General features: G+C 46.0%; 1 protein-coding gene across 24 annotated transcripts in view; it reads left to right on the top strand.

The window, feature by feature from the left end:
• Dysf (dysferlin) overlaps positions 1-24,259 on the top strand; it is a 210,458-nt gene that overhangs the window by 32,961 nt on the left and 153,238 nt on the right. For all 24 annotated transcript variants that reach the window (XM_063229580.1, XM_023564790.2, XM_003469012.5 and 21 more), the window contains exons 4-5: positions 15,686-15,791; positions 23,051-23,165. In XM_063229580.1, the coding sequence (XP_063085650.1) occupies positions 15,686-15,791; positions 23,051-23,165 (221 nt within the window). The remainder of the gene's footprint in view (positions 1-15,685; positions 15,792-23,050; positions 23,166-24,259) is intronic.

Genomic DNA, 24,259 nt, shown 5'->3' on the forward strand with positions numbered 1-24,259 from the left:
GACTTTCACCAAGAATCAGAGGCCTGCAGGCCCCTTTAACAAAGCCTTCCTTGAGGTGTGCCAGTACCATTTTCCATGCAAAGGTAGGACCAGTGAACACACTGCCTTTTAATGATGGGTAGGTCTATAAAATGGGTCACTGGGAAGCCGTTTTACCTGCACACAGACCCTCTCTTCCTTCCCCTTCCTCTGGCTGGAGGCCCACAAGGCAGCTCAGGAACCTCTCCAAACACAGATGGTCCTTCGTCGCCTTCCTCTCTCAGCTGCTCCTCCTCCCACACCTGCACTGGGCTGGATGACTTGGTCTTGTAGGGTGAGTGGGATTTAAGAAGAGGTGCTATCTAGTTCCAACATCTGTGTGGCCTTTGGCAGGTCATCTAAGCTTTCCGAGCCTTCAAAAGTACAATTAAGAGATCTGCAAGAAAGGGGTGCACTGTGTATGTCAGTGCTGCTTGGCTTATTCTTTTACTTGACAGCCCCTCTCTGGCCTTCTGCTGCCCAGTTGCTTCTTGCCCGATGCTCCAGTCCTCTCTTCTCAAAGGCTGCTCTCAGCCAGCAACGGTTTGTAAAAGGACTGAGGCATACTTTATTCAAACTGACAGCCATGGCTTAATGTTCTGCTCTTGGAACATGGGGCATGCTGCTTTACAGGCCAGGCTCTACGTAGGCACAAAAGAGAAATACCCAGAGCTAGCATCTGGGCACTGCAAAAGGCTGTGAAGGGTTCCTCTGGATGGCAGTCCCGGAGATGATGATCTCCTGGTGTAGGCTGGGAGGTGAGGCTGACTGAGTTTCTCCTATGACATTGAGCTCAATGTGTTAAAGCAATGTGGGGATCTCTAGGGAGGACCTGAATGTGTGCTTAAGACTGCACACAAGATGACAGAGATGCCTTGGGGAGGGGCTTAGCCAGCTGCTGCTTGTCACTCCTACCTGCAGTGTGCTGATGTGATTGATGGGTTCTGTCCTCAGAGAACCAGGTAGACCAGTTCCCCAAGGCTGTCCGGGCCTGGCTGGCAGCATGAGCATGAGGCTCCGGGCCTTGCTCAGCAGTCCCACTGTCAGCAGTGAGTGTCTGGCACAGTCTGTAACCTGGACCCCTGAGAACATCTAAGTAAGGTGATGTGCATATGCCCAATGTCTGCTTACAGCGTGGAGCATTAAAGGCAATCAGGTGCCGGGGGCTTTGGGTAGCAGCAGAATCCACCGAGATGCACATACATAAACCACACAAGTGTGTGAACATTATCCGCAAGTGTCTGGACATGTGACAGTTCTTGAATGTGCCTCGACGTATTGCACACGTGTTGTGCACAAAAAACTTTAAAAACTCAACAAAAGTAAGCAAAACTAAAGTAAATATCATTTTTAAGAAGTTATAAAGGAAAAAGTGCAGATACTCCCACCTCCCACCACCCATTGCTTCCCTTCCCTCCAGGGGTTAACAACTTCGCGCACATTCTTCTCAGGAATCTCTTATGCCTGTTTTTGCTTTGCTTATACAAAGATGGAATTATGCTATGCATATTGGACTTCACTTTGTCACTTCGTCAGTTTCTCCTTCCCAGGTCAATATGTCACTTGACAGTTTGTTGACCTGGGTTTTCAGTGGTCATGTGGCATTCCAATTGGGGTGCACTGTTGTTTTTCCCACCATACCCATTGTCTGGTGCTTAGTCTCCCTCCAATTTCTTACTCTCAAAAGATCATCCAGTAGGGCTGGGGATTTAGCTCAGTGGCATAAAGCGCCTGCCTTGCAAGCAGGCAGTTGTGAGTTCATCCCTGGTTCCGATAAAAAGGAAAAAGACCAAAAAAAAAAAAAAAAAAAAAGATCATCCAGTAAACAATTTTATCCACAAGTTTTATGTTTCACTACTTTTGTTTCAGATAAGTCCTTAGATTGAATGATAGAAATATAGACAATACTTGTGGATTCCCCCAAATTACTTTTCAAAAATTGATGTCCGTCAACAATGTAAATAAGCACCTGCCAGTGTTTATTTTTGGTAATGTGATGGGCACAAAAAAGGTATTTTGTAATTTATGTTTCCTTGATTTACTTCTAAAATTGACCATCTTTTCATACACTTGTTGCCTATATGTATTTCGCATTCTGTGAATTGTGTAAGCTTGTGTTTTGGACTGCTTATCTTTTTCTTATTAATTCATGGTGATTTAATTTATTTAGAAATTTTTCTTTCTTCTTTTTGCTGTACTAACGATTTAATTAACCCAGAGACCTTCTACCACTGAGCTACATCTCCAGCCCTTTTTAGTTTTTATTTTGAGACAGGGTCTTGCCAAGTTGCCCAGGCTGGCCTTGAACTTGTTCATTTCTGCTTCAGCCTTGTGAGTACCTGAGATTATAGATATGTACCACCCTGTCTGGATATTTGGGATTTTTATTAGAAATATTAACCCTTGGTCCACGAGGAGGGCATTTTTCTCTGCCCCTCAGTTGCTTTGTGGTACTATATTGTCACACGAGAGTGAACACTTATCCAGATGTGCCAATGCACAGACGTTCCAAAAGGCAGAGCTGTAGTTTGCTGTTGCTAAATTGGGATGAAGAAGCCTGAGTCATGAGTTCAGTCTCTGATTTTACCGAGCTGATTTACTGGCTTCCTTTTCTGGAATTCATGGCAGGCTGTTTATGGAGGGAATATTTACAGTTTACTATTCCATTGTTCTCAGTGGGCTCGAAAGCATTAGCCATATCCTTATTTTCAAGGATTTTTATAATTATATTATGCCCTGGGTTAAATCCAGGATGCATTCTTCTTTTGTCTTTCTCTGGACTGAAGTGGAGAACTATTTAGAGTTACCCTTGGGCAGCCCCTGGGGAATCAGAAGAAGGAGGAAGGTTGCCAGAGACCCGGCAAGCTCAGGGAGTGTGGAATGTCCTGCTGTCTGTCCCTCATTTCCTACCCCTCACTGCCAGGCACATCCAGCTGAGAGCCCCAGGGTCTCAGCACACAGGTATTTCCTCCCGCAGTACAGAAGGCCCCGAAGTGTGTGTGTGCCTTGGCTGACAGAGGCTCTCTTGACTTTCCTGTCTTGCCTGACCGATTAGGGAAAAGGCAGCTGGATCAGTGAGTTGAGATGTAATATATATGGTTTAAATGGACATGTCCTTCTCTTAGTTTCATAGAAAGAGAAACTGACATATGGTGACCTGTCTGGTATATTAAAAAATGATTTCAAATTAAAGAAAGTTGCAAAAATAGAAAATCCATATAGCTTTGCCTAGATACCCTTTTGTAAACATTTCACTTTACTTGCTTATAGTTTCTTCTCCCCGCTGCCCCTTTTTTTGGTACTGGGGATCAACTCACACCTCGCACTTGCCGGACAGATGCTTACACCGCTGAGCTAAATCCCCTGCCCTTTCTCCCCGCCTTTTAAAAAATCTCTCTCCAATTTGAGAGTAAATTATACTCATAATTTACACCTAAAGGCTGAGGATTTAGCTCAGTGGCACAGCACCTGCCTGGCGAGCATGAGGTCCTGAGTTCAATTTCTGATACATCCCCAAATAATAATTTATACCTAAATACTTCAGCTGTTCACTGTCCATTCTGACCCCCACCCACAGGGGGATTGAACCTAAGGCCTTGTGCATGCTAGGGAAGCGCTCTACCACTGAATCACATCCTGACCCTTCTTAAAACAATTTTTTATTTTGACACAGGGTCTTGCTAATTTGCCCAGCCTGGTCCTGAACTGACAATCCTCCTGCCTCATCTTCCCAAGTGCTGGGATTATAGGTGTGTGCCACTGCAGTCAGACTTCAGTGCATACTTCTTTACAATAAGGTTATTATTTACAAAACCACAGTAAGGTTATTAACCTCAGTACATTTAACGTGGGTAAACTTGATTTATCTAATCGATGTTTTATATTCCAAACCCGTTATGGTTTATATGTTGGTGTCTCCCAAAGCCTCATGTGCTGCAGGTAGTGCTTTTAAAAGGTGATTGAATCATGGGGGTGCTATAGCTAAATGTGATTTTAGGAGGTTGGAAGAAGTGGGTGGCTGGGGTGTGGCTTAGAGGGCGTGCCTCCCTTCTTGGTTTCTTTTTTCTTTCTCTGCTGTGATTTCAACAGCTTTTCTCTGTAGCAGTCCCTTTATGCCACTTTTATCTTGGAGACAGCAGATCATGAACTCTTTTTTTTTTTTTGGTCTTTTTCATTTTTATCGGTACCAGGGATTGAACTCACGACTGCCTGCTTGCAAGGCAGGTGCTTATGCGGCTGAGCTAAATCCCCAACCCCAGATCATGAACTCTTAATTTTGAGCCCAAATAAACCTTTATTCCTTAAAGTTATGGGTGTCAGATATTTGTTTCAGCAATGAGAAACTGACTAATGTGGATCAAGAGAAGTGGGGTCATTGCTGTGTTGCTACCTAGCCATATGGTTCAGAAGCCTTTGGGATTGTTTCAAGGGAAGAAGTTGGGAAGATTTGAAGATAGGGGCTGGAGAAGTCCTAGAATGCTGTAAAGCCAAGTTTGATGGTAGATTTTGGTTAGTGCTTAGATTACCAGAATGCTGATAGCAATGCCAGATGGTAGACGGGCTCAGGAGATTTCACTTGGGAACAAGGACTCTAGTTGGACTCCAGGCCATGTGTGTTATGCTTCAGTAGGAAATTTGTCTACATTTTGCTCATGTCCTAAGACTTTGTGAGAGACTGAGATTCATGGCAGAAGACTAATTAATTTAGCAGAGGAAATTTCCTGGCAGTTTAATGTTGAGCATGAGTATTGGGGGCATCTTCTAACCATACCTACTCCGAGGAAGATTCCTGTGGGTGTGACTGGTGTCTTAATTTTCTCGTTGCTGAGACAAAATCTCTGACACCAAGAATTAAAGGGAGAAAGGTTTAGTTAGTTCCCAGTTTGTAGAGTTTTATGTCCATAACTGGCTGATGCCAAGGCAGAGTGGCACATGGCAGAGGGGCCACAGTTCATGGTGGCAGAAGACAGTGAAATCAATGAGAGGAACCAGTTTAAGGTGGCCAGAAGGTAGCAAATCAACAATTAGCAAATTAACAGTGTCTGTCTGTCTCTTATATATTATCAAAACTGCTGGAATTAGAGTGTGCAAAACTAATCAGTGGGTTGATTTAGTAATCAAACACCCTAATTTCAGCATCAAACACTAGATTCAGCCACTTCTGAAAAAGCTGTTTGACTGCATGAGGCTTTGAGGTGACGTCTAGGCACAAACCATAACACTTGGTACGGTATGTCTCCCTCCCCAAATCCTCCTGTCTCTCTCTGCTTACTGGATGCTGTGAAGTGATCTGCTTTTCTTTGCAGGAGACCTTTCCTCCTGCTGCTGCTTCCCTGAAGTCAGCTGACTATGAACTGCAACCTCCAAAACACATGAACCAGAGCTGGGGGTGGTGGTGCACGCCTGTAATTCCAGCATTTGGGAGGTTGAGGCAGGAGGATCATTGCAAATTTGAGGCCAGCATGAACTACAAAGTGAGTCTAAGGCTAGCCTGAACTGCATGGTGAGACCCTGTCTCAAAAAGACTAAATGAATAAATAAATAAATAAACCACATGAGCCAAAAGCAAACCTTTCTTCCTTTAAATTGGGGGTGTCAGATATTTTGTCCCAGTGACAGAAAAGTGACTAAGCCATCTGTCAATGGAGCAAAAAAAAATTTTTTTAAAAGCATTTCTCCTTCTCCTTTCCTTGGAAAATACAATCTAATCCAGCATCCTAGATTGAATGATATATGTCCATAGTCTTTTTTTAATCCAAGAACTTTTCATCATCTTTGTTTCTTTATGACAGTGTACATGTTTGAATAATGTAATATCCCTACTCATTTTAAAGGATAGAATGGTCCTCATTTGGAGTTTGTCTGATATTTTCTCCTGACAAGATTTGTGGTTACAGCTGGCTATTGCTTCCTGGACAGAAGGCTGCCTGAGATCTGTGTCCATCTCAGAATCTTGAGGCATATGATGTGCCTCTTTGGGAATGTTAATTTTAATCATCTGATCAAGGTGTGGTGTGATTTTTCTTTTCAGTTGTACACTTACTGTTTATTCTTCCTCTTATAGTCTAAGAGATTTTTTTTTTCCCCTTTTTATCGGTACCAGGGATCGAACTCACGACTGCCTGCTTGCAAGGCAGGCGATTATGCCGCTGAGCTGAATCCCCAGCCCCTAGTCTAAGAGATATTTTAAGACCAGGCAAATAGCCTGATCCTCATCAAAATGTCCCTCTGCATTCCGGATCTATGGATGGTTCTTGCCTAATTCAGCCTGTGCCATAACTGTTGTGAGTGGATTTCCTGTCATCAGAACTTGTTCTGTCTGAGCCAGGCCGGGCTGAGTGGTTTCCTCCCCATGTTGTCATCATCACAATGGAGCTGGTGTCACCCCATGCCCTTGCACTCATCCCTGCACTGTGGCCATAGTGGACTCTGGCCACCAACCTTCTCCTTGAGCTCACCCTTGCTGAAAGACTGCTGGGCCACTAAGTTAGGGGTCTCATGTCCACTGTCTATGTTTTGGGGTGTCTGTTTGGAAGCCTGTTTGGAAGTCTTTCCTTCTTCTGGGGAATTGTTTCTTTGTGAAGTTCGAGGTTCTTATTTCCATTCTACTATTAGGAATGACCAAAAATGAATCTGACCTGCGCTGCAGCCATGATTCAGTGTGATCTTCAGGGTCATTTGATGAGGTGACAGTGTGCAGAGGAAGAAAGAAAGCAGGGGAGTAGGATGGTGAGGAATGGAACCAGCCTTTCCCAAGCCCTGTCTATGCTGTCCCACTCATGTGCAGTGTTAGGTCCGTGGACTGAAATTTTGGCAGAACCCTCTAAAGTATGCATGATCCCTTGAAGGTGCTAAGAAGGTGGTCCTGGAACCTACATCAGTGCCTGGCCTGTGGTGGGTGCTAAACACATTTCCCAAATGAGAAAGGTCTTGTAACTTGTGCCTAGTTACATGGTTATCATGTGACAGAGCTAGATGTCCAATCCAGGTTGGGGAACTCGACAACTCCTATTCTTAATCACTGAGTGATAAATGTTGGGTTTATTCTTGAAAGTTAGTACAGAAAGAGCATTTGGAAGGTGTTGCCACAGATTTTAAGGCACATCTTGAGAACACTGGGCTTGTCTGCATGACTTGGTAGGTTTGGCCACCCGGAGTGTCCCTGGAGCTGTGTGTCCCTTGCCAGACTTCTTGGGTTATTTTCTTTTATGGTACCTAAGGGAGGAGGCTTTGCAAGTCTAATCTGCACCTACTTTCCCCAACTTTCTACTCCAGCTGGCTGCCACACTCCATTCCTCAGGGCACGGCAGCAGCACTGGAGTGGACAAGGCCCCAGGTAATGGAGGGGCCTCCCACCCTGCAGGTGCAGAGCCCATTTTCAGTGGCTCCTTGAGGGGTCCTCAGCCATCTCCTCAGGTTGCCTCTGTTTGTCCCACTGGCTTCTCTGGATTCTCAGCCAGCTGCTATGCTGCACCCCAAATAGAGTGCTTCTGTTATATTTCTTTTCCTTCTTTAGGGCCCAGCCTTCAAGGCTACCTCTGAAAACCTCAAAGACTGCCAGACCTCTCAACCCCTCTTCCTGTGAGAGTTTAACCCTTCTAAAAAGTACACTCAGTGAGATTTTTAAAAATTGCTTTTTTTGAGACAACTTCTTGCTAAATTGCTAAATTGCCTAGGCTGGGCTTAAATTTGTAATCTTCCTACCTCAGCTTTCCAAAGTGCCAGAATTACAGGGTGTACTGCCACACCCAGCTTTATCGAGCTTTTAAAAAGCTTTAAAAAAAAACACCCACTTATTTCTGATATTCCCAAAAAAGAATTAGCAGATTTGTATTTAAAGATGTAGGTTTTATTATTAGCTAGGTGTTATCAGATGGGAGATTGTGGGGCCTTTCTCCTCAGGTCTTAGTGCCCTGAACAAAGAATTAGAGGAGCCACACAGAAAAGACATGAGGGTATATATTTCCTGAAGGCAAAAAAACAAAATACACTTTATAGGGCAAGAGCAGGGATAAAGAGTAAAGGGAAAGGGGACTTTGGAATCTAAAACACCTGGAGTGGACTCTGCCTCATGTAAATATGGCATTGGGACAATTGTCCTATCAAAAACTCTTTTGGCCTTACACTAGATATAAATCATCTTACTACAAAACACAGCCTCTTGCCAGATATAAAGGAAGGGTCAGAAATAGTGTCTGTCGATTGATGGTGCACATATGTGAGTGAATTGGGAGAGCATCTTCTGGCTGGTTCTGAGAACAGTGCCAGAGTCGGTGAAGGACTGAGAATATCACTTTCTGATTAGTCCAGCGCTCATGAGCTGGAAGCCTACCATCATTCCTGAGTCCCGTGTTCTGCACGTATCTTCTCTGTGTAGAAAACACCTTGTTTGATGGATTAGCCATGGGTTTTTATGACCCTTGATGCTTTCTGCCTGGTTAGTTGTCCAGTTTGTTCCAGTTTGAATTTCCTAGCTCCCACGTGTGGTGAGGCCAGTAGTTCAGGATATGACTACCCTGGAAAAGATAGTGTCACTACAGTTTCCTAGAGAAGGAGACATGCTAAGCCCTTAGTGAAAAAACAAATCCACTGAGTCTGTGTCCCATAGATTAAGCAAAGCAGGGACCTTTTTATTGCTTTTCTGATGCTTTCACAGGGCTCTGAGGTGCCCCCTGAGGTTTAGCAGGGGTCCAAAGCAAAGCCTTTCACACTTCGATATTTGTGTGAAGAGACAAGAGAAACATCTTTTCAAGTCACAGCTCCATTGACCGCGTGGTGGACTGAACTAACACTACGGCCTATCCACAGGGCTGGCATCTGCTGGGACCCTTAGTGTCCCACAGTGCTGGGCCCTGTAACCATTTTAGTCAGAGAGCAGCTATTAGAACAAAAATTCCATGAGGTCAGAGACTGTTTTGTTGTGCTAAATGATTATTTGCTAAATGAGTAAATACGAGTAACGGAATATTTTTACGTTATGATTTGCATTTCATTTTTGATTTGGTGAAGTCTTTAGGGAATTAGAAAACAAATTATATTTTTAAAAAGCAGTGAAAATTCTCCCTGTCATCCTTGTCCGCCATCCACCCAGTTCATGGGGTATCTTGTGATATGTGTCTACAGCGTGTTATGACAGAATCAGGATAGCTAACACTGACATCTCCTTAAACATCACCATATAATAATTTGATGAATGCATAATAATTATATGTATATAGTGTGTCCTGATGGAATCAGAGTAATTAGCATCTCTGTCTCCTAATTGGTCCTTTGTTGTGTTTGAAGCCTTCAAGCTCTTCTCTTTCAGTTATTTGTAAAATATTTGATAGGTTACTGGGCCCCTCCGCACTGTGCTGTGGGATAGAAGAATTCATTCCTCCTTCTCAGTTGTCCAAACCAGTGCCCTCCGTTGCCCCTGCCCTTCCCAGCCTCTACGAATCACTGTTACAACTTCCCATCTACATTTTTAAAAACATTCACATGAGAGAGGACAGGCAGAATTTGTTTGTTTGACATAATGTCTTCTAGTTCCATGCATTTTGCTGCAAATGGTAGGATCTTATTCTTTCGTGGCAGAACACTATTTCACTGTGCATGTGTGCCACATCTCTGCATTTACCCATGGATGGGCGCCTAGGTTGATTTCATGTCTTCGCTGTCGTGAACAGTGCAGAGATAAATGTGTGTGCAGGTATCCGATACTATTCCTTCAGGTATGAACCTTGAAATGGGATATTTAGATCATAAAGTAGATCTGTTTTTAGGTGTTTTTTGTCTTTGAGACTGGGGTCTTGCTATGCAGTTCAGGCTGGCCTTGGGCTCACTTTGTAGCCCAGGCTGGTCTCGAACTCACAACGATCCTCCCACCTCAGCCTCCCGAGTGCTGGGATTACAGGTGTGAGCCGCCACGCCCGGCTTTGTTTTTAGTTTCTTGAGGAACCTCTGTACTGTTCTCCATGGTGGCTGTACTGATTCATATCTCCGCTGGTGTCTTAGTTTCTTATGTATCATTCTAGAGTTCTTAATGCTTGATCACCAGTAGAGATTGAGATTTTCTTCTTTTTCACGCAGTGGGTAGCATATTATTACTTTTGTTCGTTTTGTCACCTAACAATGTGTCTTGAAGCTTTTTCATGACGAACTGTCCTATTATTTTTACATGTGTGTGGCACTCTGCTTTATCATGTCTTGCATGATGAACATGTGGAGTTTCCCTTGTATTTGTTCTTAGAAACAACGTAATAAGCTCTAATATTTTAAATAAATATCTGGCTGCCTTAATTCCTCTCCTCCCACATGCTGTTTAATGCTGAGACTTGGAGACCACCATCTCATTCCTCCTCTGCCCTGAAAGGTCAGTAGCAATACTGGATGATGAATTTGGGAACTGGTTCTTTCTCCTGGGGGAAAACTGTGTGCCCTGTGGATAGAAAGCTGTGTTCTGTCTTCCACTGTGATTCCTGGCTTTCTCTGGGATGGCAGCTTTTTCAGCCCACACAATTTTCTTGCTTCCACATTCCAGGGGTGCCAGAACACAGCAGCGCCAACGGAGATGCCCAGATCGCAGAAGAGGCTGCGAGGGCCAGGAGCATTTTTTTCTACTTGTAGGCTGCAGGGGGAGGGGTCAGCGCCCACAGGCTCCTCACTAGCTGTGTTCTCTCTGCACAGACTCTGTGCTGGCTTTTAGGTCCTTTTTTGCCTCGTTGAGCTCCCACTGAGTCCAGTTTGGTGCCTGCTGGGCCTCTGGTTGGTACTCACCGAACATGTGGCCTCTCTGATGTGCAGAAGGTCCTGACCTCCAAGCTTATGCCTCAGTCTTTATCATCAGACCGAGCAGGTCAGGGTCAGGGCCCTGTAGATCTGAGTCAGGCCACTGGGGGCTTTATTCTCTACATTTGGTGAGGTCAACTGATGGACAAAGAGTGGTCTTTGAGTGTCCTGTGCCCAGTCCTCGAACCCTTCCATCTCCCCAAGCCTCTCCTCCGTGAGCAGAGTTTGCTGCGTCCCCACTAGTGGGAGACTCCGTGTCTCCCTCACTGGGCTTTGGGCAGGCAGAGGGCAGCCTTCCTCCTAAGGGAGTGGGGGCTGCTGCATCACGTGGTATTACTGAGAACTGGCCATGGGATCCTGGCAGGGGTGGGTGCTGGAGGGTGTATTTTATGACCCAAAACAAGGTCTCAGGGAGGAAACAAAAAGCGTCAATGCTGACCTGTTCTCCGGTGCAGCCCGGAGGTGCCTGGGCTGGCAGGGGTGGAGTGGGTGCTTCCTTGTGCATTTCCTCTCATTGTTCCCTGCTCTGCTTCCGGGAATTCTCTTGGGATTGGGTGGGGCGGGCTGTGCTGCCAGCTAGGGAGGCCAAGCACTCTGGCTTTGCTCTGTGACTCTGTCCTGGGTTCCTAAGTAGGTTCCACACCTACTCTCTGGTCTTCGTGATGTTGCTTGGGTCTTGAGGACACTCACCAGCATCTTGGTCTGTAGGATAAAATCTCTAACACCTCTGCTTAGTAATCTACAGTATGAAGCCCACTTCGTGCTTCTGGGGAATATAGTACAAAGCACATCCCAGAAAATATGACCTATATTGTGAGAAGTCCTGGAACACTGGGATAAATATTAGTAAGGACTCTCCTTTTAGCTTCCTCTCTTTAAAAAAAAAAAAAAAAAAAAGAAATGTGGGAGAAATTGACCTTGAACACATGCCATGTTATTGTCTTCCTAGCTAGGGAAACTGTTTAGGGACCAGTGTGTGCCTGCTCTGAGAGGGATGGATTTTATTGTTGAGCACCTTATACAAGTGGCCAGTTTTAATTTTTGTGTATGTGGTAAATGTGCATAATAAAGCCAGCATTTAATCTTTTAAGTGTGCACTTCTTTGCCATTGACTGTAATATATGTAAGCAGCAGAGACTTTACCAGCTTGTGTAAAGGCAACGTGGCATGGAGTATATTGTGCTTGGGTTCAGGCAGACTGTGATAAGACCTTCTGCCCTGCACAAAGAGAATTGCATCCTTTTGATAAGGATGGAGAGAGGGCAGGGGACATTAGATGGGAAAATCCCAATGAACATGTGTGGTTAAAGTTTTTTTTTAGCAATCTTGCATCTCAGTGGGCAGAGTCCTTTAAAAGTGTTGGTTGTAACTTTTTGGGTGTCTCCAGATGTTCCCAGGACCTGAAAATTTTTTTGTCCTGTCTTATGTCCTTCCCTGTGCTTGCCAGTGACACCCTCAACATTGAGCTGCATTCCCTGCAGAGAGCCATGATTCTACTGGCAAGCAGTCTGGGGATAGGGGGGGATGGGGAGATCCGGTTAGGGTGGAGACTTACGTTAGTGTAGAGCAGCGATCACTTCCATCCATCTCCAGAAGTTTTTCATCTTTTATTATTATTGTTGTTGTTTCTGATTATTTCTTTGTTTTGAGATAGGGTCTCGTCGTGTAGTTTAGATTGGCCTTGAACTCACAATGCAGTCTAGGCTGGTTTTAAACTCATGGTGATCCTCCTGCCTCAGCTTCCCAAGTGTTGGGGTAACAGGTGTGCACCACCATGCTGGGCCCATGTTCTAAATTGACAGTCTGTACCCTTTGAATAGTAACACCCCTTGCCTTCGCCCCCGTGTCCCGGCAACACTATTCTACTTTCTGTGTACTGGACAATTCTGGGTACCTTATATAAGTGGAAACATACAATATTTGTCCCTTTGTGTTCAGTTTATTTCACCTACCATAAGGTCTCCAAGGTTAACCCTACTGTAACATTTGTCAGAATTTCCTTCTTTTTAAAGACTGAATAATGTCCCATTATATGCAGTATCACAAAATGTTTATCTGTCATTCAATTTGGGTTGCTTCTACCCTTAACTATTTTTTTAAAAATTTTATTTAAGGAGAAAAAAGGAAAAAAAAAACAGAAAAAGGGTACAAGTTATATAGAATTTCAGAAAAAGTAAACAGTAGGAAATCACTAATTACATATTGTCATCTTAGAAATAGTTGTTGAAGTTACAAAATTAAAGCATATAGAGGGGACTTTCAAACAGTGAGATCGCAAACAGTTTTGTTCAGTGATCCAACAAAACTCAGTAATATGGTTATCTATCTTACACACTTAAATATATATGCAGTTATACCTTTTAGAGAAGTTTCTTGTCCTTTCTTTTGTACAATGACACTTACACATTTTGGGTTTTATTACTCCCACAGTTCTTACTACTTTTTTTTTGAAGAAAGTAAAACCAAATGTGGCATGCCAGGACAGAGTCAAATCAAAAGGATGGACATAATACATAATGTAAAAACAAAATATAAGGTGATCAATAATGGTTACCATTATGCCTCTTGTTATCTTAAAAAGAATTGCCTATATCATCAGTTATAATAAATTGTACAAAACAGTAAAGAATAAGACCAATAAAACCAAAACATTGGAGACATTAGAGGACTTCAAAAGAAGATAATAGTCAACCAGAATGGGCGTCACAATGAATCTTATTGTCTTCATAGTTGTTGCTTATACTTTCAAACTTGGTACTATCAAGCATAACAGAATAGAGGAAAATCAGTCAAAACAAGATGGTGAGAGCAATACAGAGTTTCAAATCAAGTTAATAGGAAATCAAAGTGGGTTACTATAATATATCCTGCTATTTTTTATTTTTCCCTTAATTAAAAGGATAAAAATGAAAAAGTAGATAATAAAAAGGAGATTGAGATAAAAAAAAAGAAGAGGGCATAACAACAAAACAGCGCAGGTCAAAACATAGCCATTTAAGCAAAATAGTGTTTCACCACAAGATAATCTCGACGTAATAACTACCCTTAACTATTGTGAATAATGCTGTGAACATTGGTATGCAAACATCAGAGACCCTGATTTCAATTCTTTTGGATATATCCATATGTCTATATAATTTCTTTATGCACCAAGGTAATTCCTTAATCTTTTATTTATTTACCTTTTTAAATTTGGAGACAGGGTCTAACTAAATTGGGCCTGAACTTGGAATCCTCCTACCACAGTCCCCCAGAGTTCTGGGATTACAGGCATATACCACAAAGCTCGGCTTTGTTTTAACTTTTTTTAAATTTATTTTTTATTATTTATTTGTTTTTGAGACAGGGTCTTGCTATGTGGTTCAGGCTGACCTTGGGCTCACTTTGTAGTCCAGGGTGGTCTCAAACTTGCAACGATCCTCCTGCCTCAGCCTCCTGAGTGCTGAGATTACAGGAGTGCGCCACCACGCCCAGCTGTTTTAACTTTTTAAAGGATCTTCCCTACTGTTTTCTATAGAGGCTACCCTGTTTCCCACTGCTACCAGCAGTGCACAGGGGTTCCAGTTCATCAGCATTTTAGCCAGCACTTGTTGTTCTGGCTCTTTATATAAGTCATCCTAAGAGTACCAAGTGACATCTCATTGTGAGGAGCCAGTTTTCAAAATCAGCTGATTATGTTGAGATGGTGGTTTTATTTCATATTTAAGTCAATTGAGACAGAGGCAGAAAAAGGATTAACCTAGATACCAGGTTTGGGGAAGCAAGCATGAGTGTCTTCCTGCGGCTGTTCATCAGGCTAAGGAGGCTTCAAGGCCTGAGCACTGTGCAGGGCGGGCCTGGTTCCCGGGGGAGGAAGCAGAGCGGGATGCTCACAGCAGCCGACAGGCTCTAGTTATGCAGGCCCTGTGCTGCCATGGCTTGCTGCTGCCACTGCAGAGGCACAGAGGACACCGTGTACCCATTCCTCAGCTTAAGGAACACAACTTACTGCTCGGATTCTTTGGCCCTGTAGGCCCATTGTGTGGTGGCCCACTCTTTCTCTGGGGCCCATCAGTGAGAAGTGTGCCCCGCTCTGAGTGCTGTTGACCATCCTGTGTCCTTAGCCCCAGTGTCCTGTGTTCATTCATAATCAGTGCAGCTGGGTCTCGGGAAACATCGTGGATAGTGTATGTGGATGTGGGTTATAGGAACTGCTGAGCTCAGGAGCAGTGCAGGTTGTCTTAGTTACTTCTTTCATTGCTGAGACCAAATAGGCAACACCCAGAGTTAAAGGAGGAAAGGTTTAGCTTACAGTTTGTAGAGGTTTCAGTTCATAATCGGCTGGCTCCTAAGCAGGGTAGCTTGGCAGAGGGGCATCACAGAGGAGAACCAGTTCTTGGGAAGTAGAAGACAGCAAGAGCAAACAAGAAGGGACATTAACAACATCTTTCTGCCCTTTTCATGTTATCCAGGCTACTTAGGGTGGGTGTTTATACCCTTAATCCTAGTGCCCTTGATTCTAGCATTGCACCATGAATCAGTTCCAGCAATGCACGCTCTAGATTCAGACAGCTCTGCAAAAGCCCCACATAAAGCTTTGTATGGGACACAAGCCATAAGGTCTTACACCTGAGGAGCCAGGGGAGCCTGTGGGATGGGGAAGAAGGAGGCCAAGGTTGGCCTTGGGGAGCAGTAGGTATCTTTCAGCCCTGTTTTATGTCCAGGTGTTTTCTAGGAGCCTGGCTTTCTGGGACGGTGCCTGGAGGTGACTGGCATGGTGGAGGTCTAGAAGGGCTCCAGCTGCCTGGTGGTCTAGGCTCAGCTTTTTTTGTGACATGGTGGGAGTGAGGGGTCTGATGGGAGAAGAGCCAGGGTGCATTAGGCTAGTTTTCTCCATCTGACTTCTCAATCCTCTCAGGTTCCTGGGGGAAGCCAAGGTCCCACTCCGGGAGGTCCTCGCTACTCCCAGTTTGTCGGCCAGCTTCAATGCCCCCCTGCTGGACACCAAACAGCAGCCCACTGGGGTAAGTACCCATTGCTCCCTGCATTCAGCCAGTTTTGTGTCTGAGACCTTGCCTGATGCCCCAGAACCCTGGCCTTGATGTTCTGACCCCAAAGATGTGTCAAAGTCTGGCTTCTAGAAGCTAAGCCTACCCTCCCTGACCAAACCTCAGGCTACCAGAAGGGTAGGGAGTGTGGCCCCCTGCAGGGCTCATTATATCATGCCTGCCTTTTGGTCTTGTCCCGCCACCTGGCTGCCCGCTGTCCCCAATTTTTCAGTCAGCCTTAGTTATGGCTTCCACAGTCTCCTTGGAGGACTTCCTTTCCTCACTGCCCGAGCCCATTCTCTAGAATGGGAACTGAGTCATTAACGTCACAGATTACAAAGGGAGGGAGATAGACTGCCTTCCTTGTCCACCCGGACCTGTCAGACCCTTTCCTTTTCCTCCATTGGCCTTCCTGTCCCTCTCCCAGCCTTCCCAAATCCAAGCAGTCAGTTCTCAGCGCTCATGTCTGGCCTATTTATAGTGAGCTAAATATACCCTGCAAGGCTCTTTCTTCCTAGGCACTAGAATTCCTGACCTTAGGCGCTGGGGGAGAATTATTGATCCGGAAACACTTCCTCCCAGCGAGGCCTGAGAGGTTCTGGGCCCTGAGTGCTCTTAGAAAGGTTGAGTGTGTTTGTGGGGGATAGGACGAGAGGAGGTGGGCCCTTGACTGTTTGGATGAGTCTTTAAGTGGCCAGTCTGGGGTTGGGGATATAGCTCAGTGGCATAAGTGCCTGCCTGGCAAGCACAAAGCCCTGAGTTCAATTCCCAGTGCCACCAAAAGAAAAAAAAAAGAGGTTTTTGTAAGAGGTCCATCTGAGCCATGTGGAATGGAACCATACTGGGCACAAAGACCTGAGGAGGGGGAGGGAACCTGATCCGGAGGTGTATCCCCAAATTCTCAGGGTGGAGGGATTCAGATGGGCTCCTCCTGCTGACCTCCTGATGCTGGAGTGTGACCCCAGGTAGTCTTAGGCCAGTGATGGCTGGGTCATTTCCTTGAAGGGAGGTGTCACTTCCCACCAGAATTCCTGTCTCAGACCGTGCTCACTGTAGGACAGTCTAGGGGTCTTAGAGTCTGTCTCAAATGCCTTTTGAATCCCCTCTTATTTTTCCTTTAAGCTGCCCATAGTTAGAATGTGAAGGACCCCTGAAATTTCCCGTACGGGAGATTCTGAAAAGGGTCCTAGAAACACCCAGCTGGAGGCATCCTGGGCATCAAGTCAGCTGCAGAGAAGTTCTTGGAATCAGTGACTTGATGGTGTTTTTCTTCCGCACTTCAGGACAAGATCTCAAAGCTTGCGCTGTGGTTTCTCACTTCCTTGCTGAGACACTGACCGATCTCCTCCCCATCCTTACGTCTACAACACTGGTGTTCCCTGCACGTGTTCCTCTCTAAGCTCAAAGTCTCACCCAGCCCCTGAGCCTTCTATACCTAGTTCCTGTTCACGGGGCTGAGCATCAGTCCTGTCCCTCTTGTGCCCACACTCTAGTAGGAGCTGCTGCCTTCTCTTCCCTGGCTGTCTGCAGAGGCTGACAGGTTTTTTTTTTTTTTTGTCTTTTTCTTTTTTATCAGTACCAGGGATCGAACTCACGACCACACACTTGTGAGGCAGGTGCTTATGCCACTGAGCTAAATCCCCAGCCAGAGGTTGACAGTTCTTTCCATGTCTCCAGAAGTGGTCATCAGAACCAGGAAGTGATGGATGGGGGAGGAGGTCCTGCTCAGTGAGCCTCCCAGCTGGGCATGGACGGGGAGAGGGTCCTCACCTGTGGACACGGCCCAAGGCCAGCATCAAGTACCTGTGACAGCCCTGAAGTCACAGGGCAGCACCAGACAGGTCATAAGAACCTCTCAGCTAGAGCTTCTTGTCTAGCACGAAGGCTGTTTGTTTGTGCTGTAGGGGGAAGCACAGAGCTGGGGCTGTGCTCAGAAGAAACAGAAAGACAGAGAAGATAAGGGTGCTCACTACTTACAAGGCCCAATTTCTGGGCCAGGTCCATTGAATAGAGCATCCCATCTAGTGGTAGTTCATATTGCCTCAAGGGCCAAAGGAACCTGAGGAGGAAGGAGAGAAGTAAATTCAGGGCTCGTGGAATTGACTGAGAAGGAAGTGTGCGGAGAGACCAGGCTGGGCTTCGGGCTCCTCGTGTCTACTGCTTAATATTCTCCTCCAGGTCCTCCAGGCGTGGCGTATTGGGCCACTGAGTGAGGTCAAAGCCACCCGGGCCGCTTTTGAATTGATGGAGAATATGCCGCCCTGTCCTGGAGGAAGCTCCAGGCCACCAAGGATGCTGGGTACACACATAGGAAAGAACGTATGCAGTGCTATCGAAATTTAGAATTATTACAGTAAAAGTCACATTCATTCATTCATTGCTGTCAGAAGTACTCCCCCTTATTCTCAAAATCCTTATCCTTCTTGACACTTTCTGAAGCAGTTTTGGAAGTCCTCTTCTGTGTTGTACAATTTGTGATGAAAAAAATGCAGAGAATGCCACTATTGAATGCCATCCAGTGGAAAGGCAGGCTTGTAAAAACATCATGTGTCCTCATCTACCTTATTTACAACTTTACAGCTTCTGGCTCTTCCCCGAAGTCAAAATGACCTTGAAAGGTAAACATTTTGAATATTGAGATAGCCATGACAGCACATCTAAAGGAAGACACTTAGGAAAGAGAACTTTCAGAACTCCTTCACAAAGTGACACGAATAGTGGGCTAAAGGTTTTGGAAGTGCATGGGAATAATTTGAGGTCTGTTAATAGCCATGTGTCTTTTACTGTAATGAATTTTAAAAATCTAAACATGCACCACACTTTTTTATGATATCTGGTACAAATGCCTTTTAAGAACAAAATGCCTTCATTAGTGAAAACACGAATGCTGACCACAGTAGAACATGGTCAGCAACCTGTAGCCCGAGCCCGGTCACATAACCTGTGGGAGCCTGGGAGGGGTCTGGGAGGGGCTGGCAGGTGGCTTCTGCTTTTGTTTTCCTAAACCCTCTTAGCCTGGGAGCCATTCAGAAACCTCCAGCGATCTGCTGATACTATTGGCTGTGGACTTGGGTGACTGCCATTACCTTGATCCCAGGGATTGTGTTTTGGTGGACATGTGATTGACTGATACGGGCCTCAAGTCCTAGTGCTGGCAGGACTGGAGACCTGAGGAAGTGGGTTGTCCGGTGGGTACCTTCATGTGGAGGGCCTTAAGAGTGTCCCATAGGAGACGCTAGGCCAGGGCCTTGTGGTCTGGGAGAACATGGTGCTTGTGTCTCATAGGAAGAAAATCAGCTCAGGTTGTCCAGCGAAGGACATGAGAGATGAGTTTAATATCATTGGAGGGAGGATCCTGACCCTGGGTGGACACATAGACATGCCCTCTTCCCCTTTAGATCTCAGGAGAGCTAGTGGTCTCCAGAATTAAATGCCCCTGTTCCTACAGCATGAGGAGCATGAGTCCCCAGAGGCTGACCCTTTCTGGCAAGATTGGTTCTACATCCTGGGTTCCAGATCCTTTAAAGTCCCTGTGGATTTGACCTTATAGAAGATAGACCTTGATCTGGGCTGGAAATCTCATTTGGATCCTTGGAATCCCAGTGTGTCTGGTGCTTAGGAAATCCCAGGAAGGGCTGTGTGGGTGGTCAAAGATTCCAGGGCTACCACCCTTCCTGCTTCTTGCAGAAGGCTGCTGCTGGGGCCCCTTGTGAGGTGCTGGCACCAGGCCATGGGTGGAGCAGTGACGTTCCTGCAGCCCCCTCTGCAGAGGTGGTGTGGAGCAGCCACCATGGTGCGGAGGGCATAGATAGGTGCGGAAGAGGTGGGCAGGGCTGGCTGCTCTTCTGTGGGATCTGCTCCACTGTCAGCGTCCTGAGGGCAGCCACACTGCGACCCTCTCAAGTTTTTGCTTAACTCACATCATCTCACCGGGGTCCACGAGATCACGTGATTTAACACCTCCTGCTCCCCTGCTCCTTTCTCCTTGATACATTTTCTTGTCTTTGTGGTCATTGTTTCCTGTCTGTCTCCTCTGTTGAGATGTCAGTTCCATAGGCAGGAGCGTTTGTTCCATTCGTGGGAGGACCCCTGTAGCGTGACCAGTGTTTGGCTCCTAGCAGATTCCTTACATGTGTGTTTGCAAAGAAAAAATTTATGAAGTACGAAAATTCATGAAGGCATGGGTCAGCCCAGACATGTCTGGCGGGGTCCCCAAGCTCTGTCCTTCTGATGTAGGCCTGAGCTGGGCTGAGCCGAGAAACACACACCTGGCCTCACGGGCAGTTGCACGCTCAGAAGAGCCCTGGGCGGGATCAGCTTCTCTACCATTACCATCTCCAAATGCTTAGTCATTTTTGAATAAGAGGCTTCTTATTTTTATTTTGCACTGTGCCTGCAAATGACGAAGCTCTTCTGACTCTGGGTACTCCTCAGGGAGGGGGAGTGGTTAAGGTTTTATTGTCTCCCTGAGGGAGGTTAAGGCAGAAGCAGATTTTTCAGCCTTTTGAAACCTTTAATTTGAAGTAATTTGAGATTTAGAGAAAAGTTGTCAAGAGTGACACAGAGAATATTCTGTCTTAAATTGTCTGAGACTAAGTTGCCAACCTCCTGGCTCGTCATTCTAAACTTTAGTGTGTGTCTCCCTCTGATTAAGGACTTTCTTCTATGCAGCCATGGGACAGCCTTCAAAATAAGGACGATGGCCTGATACAGCACTGCCTGTAATCCACAGACCTCCCCTGGAGGTTGATCAGTGTTTCCTTTTTGTCGTTCTGGTAATTAAACCCAGAGAATAGTCAGCTACATCCCAGCCCGTTTTTCATTTTCTTATTTTGAAGTAAATTCTTATTTACTTGATATTCTTAAATTGTCCAGACTGGCTTGAACTTGTAATCTTTCTGCCTCAGCCTCCCAAGTAGTTGGAATGACCAGCATGGACCACCGCGCTTGGCTTATCTTTCTTTTTCTTTTTCTTTTGGACATTGTGATTCATAGCAAAAAGATCTAATCAGAGATCATGTTTCGGGTTCAGTTTTTCTGTCTCTTCAGTGTTCTCCCATCTGAGATAATTCCTCAGTCTTTCTTTGATTTTTATAACCTTATATAGTCTTGACATTTTTGAAGGTATATGGCAAATTATTTCATAGAATGTCCTTTGGTTTGGGTTGTGTGATGTTGCCTTGTGCACAATTTAAGTTGTGCATCTTTGTGTGAACGGAAATGATGCTGGTCACTTTAGCAAGCGATGTGACTTTGATTTGTTTTCTTCCTGCACTATTACCCTTGATCACGCAGTGAAACTAGATTTGCTGTATTTCCCACAAATTTCCCATCTACACCACTTTCTATAAGTAGGAATTTTGTGGGGAGGCACTTTGTGTCATTCTAAGTACCCTGTTTCTTGGTCCTATAAGGAAGGTGCTGTTGCAAAATTACAACCCTGTTTTGTCCTTAGGATTCCATTTTAGTTTTGGTTTAAAAAATTTTTTTTTCTGTGATCCTGGGTTTCATTGTTGTTTATTGGTTGAGTTTATCATTGCTTGGCTGGTTACTAAGTGTTGATATTCTAAATCAGTTACTGTCCTTCATTCATCAGTTGGCATTCCACTGTACTGGAAAGCTTTCTTCCTTATTTCATTATTGATTCATGTATTTCTGTTTTAGTCAGTGGCTTAATGTTATTATTATTATTGATTTTCATGTACAAATTGCCCCAGATTTGGCCTGTGGAAGCTCCTGAATGCAGACTTCTGTGTCCCTTTAACATGTTTCTATCACTCACTAAGCATTTTCTTGCTTTCTAGGACAAAAAGACAATTCAGGCTCGTTTTATTTCCCTGACTTCACGCTGAAATTAGTCATTTTTGCAGAATTCACAAGCCTTTTGATGAAGTAAAGGGAAACCCACCCCTAGGAGAGTTGTTAGAAACACAGGGCCCAGGCCCACTGAAGCGGCCTCTCCAGGGGTCGGGTGTGGATCTGGGTGGGACCCACGAAGGCTTTTCTCCATTCCAAGCGCAGCAGGAGTCAAGGTGCAGGAGCCGGTCGCTCACTTGGCGACCTCTAGTGGTAGTTCAGGGACCTGCAAGGCCGGCTGTGGAGGTCCAGAGCCCCTTTCCCCTCACGTTCTGCCCTCCATAAGCCTGGCTGTTCCTCTCCAGGACGTCCCTGGACATCCCAGACATTACTCCGGAGAGAGGCTCAACGTTCTGTGCTAGAGCCATGGAGTTATGCATCAGTAAACATTTACAGAGGGTTTTCTCAATCCGGGAGCGACACTTAGCTTCTAAGGAGAAGAAAGACATTTTTATACAGTAGAGCTATTCATTTTTTTGTTTAAAAATATTGGAAGAATTATATCAGTGTGTGACGACGTGGAGATGTTAGGAATAAGTTTCTTCTTTTGAATTATGTTTCTTTAAGGTTTTTATACTTTGAAAATTTTCTTTTCTTCTTTTTCATCTTCATTCAGGGCTTGAGTTGGTCTTGCCCGTCTCCCAGAGTGCTGAGATTATGGTGCACCACTGTACTCAACTTCCAAATTTTCTTAAATAGAGTGTTACTTGGATTAAGACCAAGGGTTGTCTGGGAGGCTTGCCAGGCTAGTGGCACCCGGAGAGGCTCTGCCAGCCCCTGCAGTCCTGGGACTGTGAGGATGGAGGCTTGCTGAGGTCCCTGTGAGCAGTGCAGGTCTCTGGGCGGGGGTCTGGGTGGGAGCCCAGGTACCTCCAGTCACTCCCTGTGCTCCTGGCTGTGAATGTGGTGGGCCAGGGGTGCTTCTGGGGGAGAAGAGGCTCAGCAAGGTGACAGGCACCTGAGCCCCTCTCAGAGCTGGCTGGGGCCTGAGCAGAGCTGTGCAAAGCTGATCTGGCTGTGGACAAGGGAGAAGGTTCTCAGCAAAGCAAAGCGGCTGAGAAGATGTGTTCCTGAGACTTCAGAAACCCTGCAGGAGAGGTTGGGTTTCTGATTTTGATTTCATCCTAGGCTGGTCCTATGAGAACGGTGTTATTGCAATTGCAATTCCTTTTACAGATAAGGAAACTGAGGAATATGGAGGTCACAGATCTCACCAAAAGTCACTTAGCTCCTGGGTGACCTCAGAGTCTGTCCTTAAGTGTATGACTATGCACACGGGTCTCTGGGCCCTTGTCAGAACCACGTTCTGTGAGGGGGATGCTGGGGAGCAGTGACCTGGGGTCAGCACACTCACCTGCCACCCACACCATCTCTTCCAGGCCTCCCTAGTCTTGCAGGTGTCCTACACGCCGCTTCCCGGAGCTGTACCCATGTTCCCGTCCCCTGCTTCTCTGGAGCCCTCCCCAACAGTGCCTGAACTGGACGTTGTAGCTGGTGAGGAGCCCACCTCAGCGCAGCAGGACCCCCCAGAAAGAATAACTAGTCCCCAAGCTGGGACTGGGGCTGCATGAGGCCTCCTCCCAGGCTTCACCCTGCTCCAGGCTGGAGCTGCCCTGGCATGGAGAAGAGATTTGGGTGGTGGTGGTTGGGTATCCTGGGTGGCCCACTCCCAGCCCCGGTCCCCAGCCAGGCTCCCTGAACTGCACAGCCCCAGGAGGTGTGTGACAGGTGGGGTTTGCCCCAGAGCCTCATGTTCCTCTGCTGCGGCACCCAGCAGGCTTTTAATGATGACACGTGGCCATAGAGCTAGTTTTTTCCTTGACAGGGCTCTGGGCTAAATCAGAGGCTGTGAGTTCCAGGCTTGCCCTGACGCTAAGTAGCCATGTGATTTTGGGCTTGTCATTCTCGCTCTCTGGGCTTACAGATTATCATTTATGAAATGAGCAGACTGAATTAGTCAAGCCTGGTGCCTGCCTTAGTTCTCTTCAGGTGCTCTTCTGGGCCTGTCAGCCGAGGACCCGGGCCAGGAGGATGGCTTGCCAGGGATGGTGTAGTCTCTGTAAGGTCTAGCTAGGGTGAGTGGGCCAATGGGCATTTGCCCATGGGGGAGATTTTAGAGTTTCTCCCATGAGAAAGGGGCTAGAAACAACACAATGTGAAACACCCCAGCAGCCCTATGAGGTGCTCTATGCCGGTCTTGGAGGCTCACTTAGTGGGGGCCCTGAAGAAAGAGGCAAGGAAGCCATCTTGTTAAGGTTCAGCCATGTCCGAGTTTAGAGGTGGGAGCTCATTCTGGACTGGGGTCACCTGGAACACGCCCAGCTGCCTGGAGCTGGAGCAAGTTCTGGGGAAGAAGGTGGGGTGTTCCTGTTGGCCAAAGGCCCCAAATGCTCTGGGACCACACTAAAATGGGGTGACAGACCAATCAGGGCCACTTCCCAGTCCCGCAGAAAGGTGGGGAGGAGAGTTAGCCCCAGACAGACCCTGTAGCTCTTTTGGAGCTCTGCACGGGGTTGGGGAAACAGGGTTAGGGCTGAGGGTGCAGTAGGTGGGTTTCCCTCACCCTAGCTCCCTCCCACCCCTTCCCC

Source organism: Cavia porcellus, unplaced genomic scaffold (genome assembly GCF_034190915.1).
Source record: "Cavia porcellus strain 051 isolate PalLab524CR breed Dunkin Hartley unplaced genomic scaffold, mCavPor4.1 scaffold_18, whole genome shotgun sequence".
Taxonomy (NCBI): Eukaryota; Metazoa; Chordata; class Mammalia; order Rodentia; family Caviidae; genus Cavia; species Cavia porcellus.